At 53.5% G+C, this 3,413-nt stretch overlaps 1 protein-coding gene across 1 annotated transcript; it reads right to left on the bottom strand.

The window, feature by feature from the left end:
• Positions 1–1,131: 1,131 nt before the first annotated feature.
• Positions 1,132–2,887, bottom strand: LRRC30 (leucine rich repeat containing 30). The gene has a single exon (XM_040479371.1). It carries the CDS (start codon positions 2,705–2,707, stop codon positions 1,802–1,804), a length of 906 nt encoding a protein of 301 aa, XP_040335305.1. The 5' UTR covers positions 2,708–2,887; the 3' UTR covers positions 1,132–1,801.
• Between the last annotated feature and the right edge of the window lie 526 nt (positions 2,888–3,413).

The following is a 3,413-nucleotide window of genomic DNA, read 5'->3' as shown; positions in this document are numbered from 1 at the left end:
CTACACCATCCAGTATGTCAACCTTACTGTGGCCTTTGCTTTCATATCCGTTCAGCAGGGCTCACAATCTGCCGCACGTTGTAGAAACTCAGGTGGGTCTATCTGTTTCACCAGACCCTGAGCTCCTTGGTAGAAAAAGTCCTCTCGAACTCCCAGCCCAGTGTGCAGCCTACAGAAAGTGCTAAGAAACAGAAGCTTAACTGCGGCGCCTGTGTGGCTCAGTCGTTCAAGTGTCCAATTCTTAGTTTTGGCTCAGGTCATGATCTCACGGTTTGGGAGTTCGGGCCCCGCATCAAGCTCTGTGCTGACAGCAAGGAGCCTGCTTGTGATTCTCTGTCTCTCCCTCTCTCTCTGCCCCTCCCCTCCTTGTGCATGCTTTCCCTCTCTGTCTCCATGTCTCTCAAAATAAATAAATTAATTAAAAGTTTTAAAAAATATGTACAATTTTAACTAAATTAAACTAAGGGTATTAAGAAGTCAGACAAGTCTTGGCAGCAACCCCAAATCCTAAGTCTCGATATTGGGTGCGATGTTCTGTAGACAAATCGGCCCGAAACTTGAGCTGTTGGCTCTCCACCGATCGGAAGGGACCATACTTTCTTCACTACCACCCTTTCATTGGAATTTCTTTAACTCTGAATAAACAGTAATGTCTCAGGGGGCTCTGGGGTGCTGTGACAGCAGTAAGATCCAATGACCCTTGGGGCAGGAATTCTGTAATTGTTCATCCTAATGTCTGTCTTTAACTAACAGCTGTGTACTCTTAGAATTGGAAGCAAAACATACTTAATATTTGTACAAGAGCTTTTTGTCCAAAGAGCTTTTATGCATCGCCAAACTCAATTTTTTAAGTCGCATGTAAAAGCTAAGTGGCCAATATTACCCTCGTATGAATGTGAAGAGTGTAATGACTTGTGTGTGTGACTTTTCCTATGCTTTACCCCCTCCTTGATGCCGTCTGGCCATTCCCCCCTCCCCCCCCAGTCATTAGCTCAGCCCTGAGGGGGCAAATCTAATAAGGGAGGAGAAGAGAAAGTAGAATTGGATAAGTTAACCATCGGCTGGCATCTCTACAAAAGCTCAGGGATACGACAGTGGCTGCCGGGGGACTGGGAAAGAAGGTTAAAACTGTACGTTCAAATTGGTTTTGTATTTATTATCTGAAAGCCATCGCGCTATTCCTGTCACTCACCAGCAGACGTGAACATGAGCAGCTTGACTGTTACTCTACAATCATTTGAGAGACACATTTCTTATGCTGTTTCCCCCTAGAAGGCGCAGGGAAAGCTCTGCCCGACCCCGTCATTGGCAGGAGAGCAGGGCTCCAGCTGCCTCTTTGGTCCCCCGTAACGCTTGATCAAGGCTGACGCACGAGTGTGCCTTGCTGCTGTTCCCTGGCTGCAGGACGCCAGTTCAAGGGTTGAAACCAAATGGTGTCAACGTCTCATGCCACACTTGGCCCACAGCACATACTTAGCAAATATCTGACTTCTGAATTCCGTTGAATCAGACCTGCCGTCTACTATTCCAAGGACTGAGTGCCACTGCTCCTCAGGAGAATCAGAGTGGTTTCTCCTTGGAGAAAACCAAAGGCCTGTTTCCACTTAGGTTCAGGATGGGATGAACACGCCATCACGGGGCTCCTTAGGCACATGCACAGGGCAAAGCACACACCTCCATAGAACGGCCGTGCAATGCCTTTCGACCAACGTGAGCAGTAAGAGGAGAAAGCTGAGCCCGGAGAAGTACCCAGCTGACAGGTGTCCGCGCGCTGACGGCCGGCCGTGCCCCCGGGGCCCAGTCAGCTGTGCTTTTTGTCTTTCAGGTAACTGCAGAGCATCTCCAGGCCCCCCTCCACCAGCTCCGGCAGAGGCTTGGATAGCGGGTTGTGCGAGATGTGGAGCCCTTTGTCCATGGGATTCCAGGCAATCCGCCCCAGCCTCCACAGCAGGTAGAGCTCGTCCGGGAGGGTCTGGATGTCATTGTTGTTCAGGTTCAGCAGCTCCAGGCTGGTGAGCAGGCAAAGCGAGCGCGGGAAGGCGTGGATGTTGTTGCTCTCCGCGATGAAGATTTGCAGGCCCACCAGGCACTGGATGCTCTCGGCGATGTTTTCCAGGCGATTGGAGCCCACGTGCAGGAAATCCAGCTCCTTGAGCGCAAACACACAGAGGGGGATGTGAGCAAAATAGTTGTTGCTGAGGTTCAGCTTCCTGAGCCTGGAGAGGTCGGCGAAGCTGGCGGGGAGCTGGGAGAGGCAGTTGTGCGACAGGCTCAGGACCTCCAGGCTCCTGCAGGCGCTCAGCTCGGCCGGCAGCTCGGTCAGGCAGTTCATGTTCACGAACAGGACCTTCAGGCTCTTGAGGAGGCCGATTTCTCGAGGCAGGCTCCGCAGGCGGTTCCCGCATAAGTTCAGGACCACCAGGCGACTCAGCTTCCCCACCTCGGGCGGGAGAGCCCTGAGCTGGTTGTGAGACAGATTGAGTTTCTGCACCTCAGACAAGCCCCACAGAAAGTCGGGGATGTCTGTCATTCCCTTGGTGACCAGGCTGAAGCTGACGTGGCGCATGCCCCGCTTCAGCAGAGACCGGGGGTCCTTCCCCGAGAGGAGGGTGTCGTCCCACGGGGAGAATTGCTGCCTCCCGCGTGGGAACACCATCCTCCTGGGGCCCTTGTCCTTGCAGCGAGCACTTGACGGCTTGGCCCCCATCTCCTTCCTTTTTGCCCCTGGCCTCTGATGCCCCAAGGCTGGGATTGTGTCCCCCAGCTGCCAAAAGCCGAGCTGTCGCAGGCAGGGAGCCCACAGAGGGGTCTCGCTGGGGCCTCGCAGATGCCCGAGACGCCCCACCGTGGCCTGTCCCCGAGGGTGGGTTTAGGTGGCTTCTCTCTGAGCACCCGGGCTGTAATGATATACTTGTCCCTGAGACTGCGGAACTGAACCGCTCGATTCCCTCTGAATGCCACAAGGCAGCTGTCACTGTCATTCGGCCCGAGTTTTATTGGCCTGGTGTGTGCAAAGAGGTCACAGGGAGGCTGCATCTAACTTCTCCCTCACAGCTTTTCTTGGGTATCAAAGCTCAGCCGGCGATAAAGCAGCCCATCCCCAAAAAGAAGCAAAGTGGAAAAATAAAGCAGGCCATGCAAGTGCCAGACTGTGTGCGTGGTCTCGGGAACCCGTCCGGACCCCTTCAGAGTGACAGTGAGCTTCATGAATGCTAGTGGCTGGAGTTATGTTTCCAAGGCGAAGGATCGTTGGATAACATCGTGCACGCCCGTTTCAAACTTTGACGAATTGTGCAGTTGTGAAAAAGTAAAGGGAAGAACCTGGGCACCTGCAGTCCTCTGGGCCAAGGGTTTCTGCACAGTGCTTGTCAGAGGTGACTCAGGGAGGAGAGAGTGAAGGGGCCCAGGAACCC

Source organism: Herpailurus yagouaroundi, unplaced genomic scaffold, assembly GCF_014898765.1.
Source record: "Herpailurus yagouaroundi ecotype Mexico unplaced genomic scaffold, PumYag 142, whole genome shotgun sequence".
NCBI classification, from domain to species: Eukaryota; Metazoa; Chordata; class Mammalia; order Carnivora; family Felidae; genus Herpailurus; species Herpailurus yagouaroundi.
This window is presented reverse-complemented; position numbering and strand designations above follow the sequence as displayed.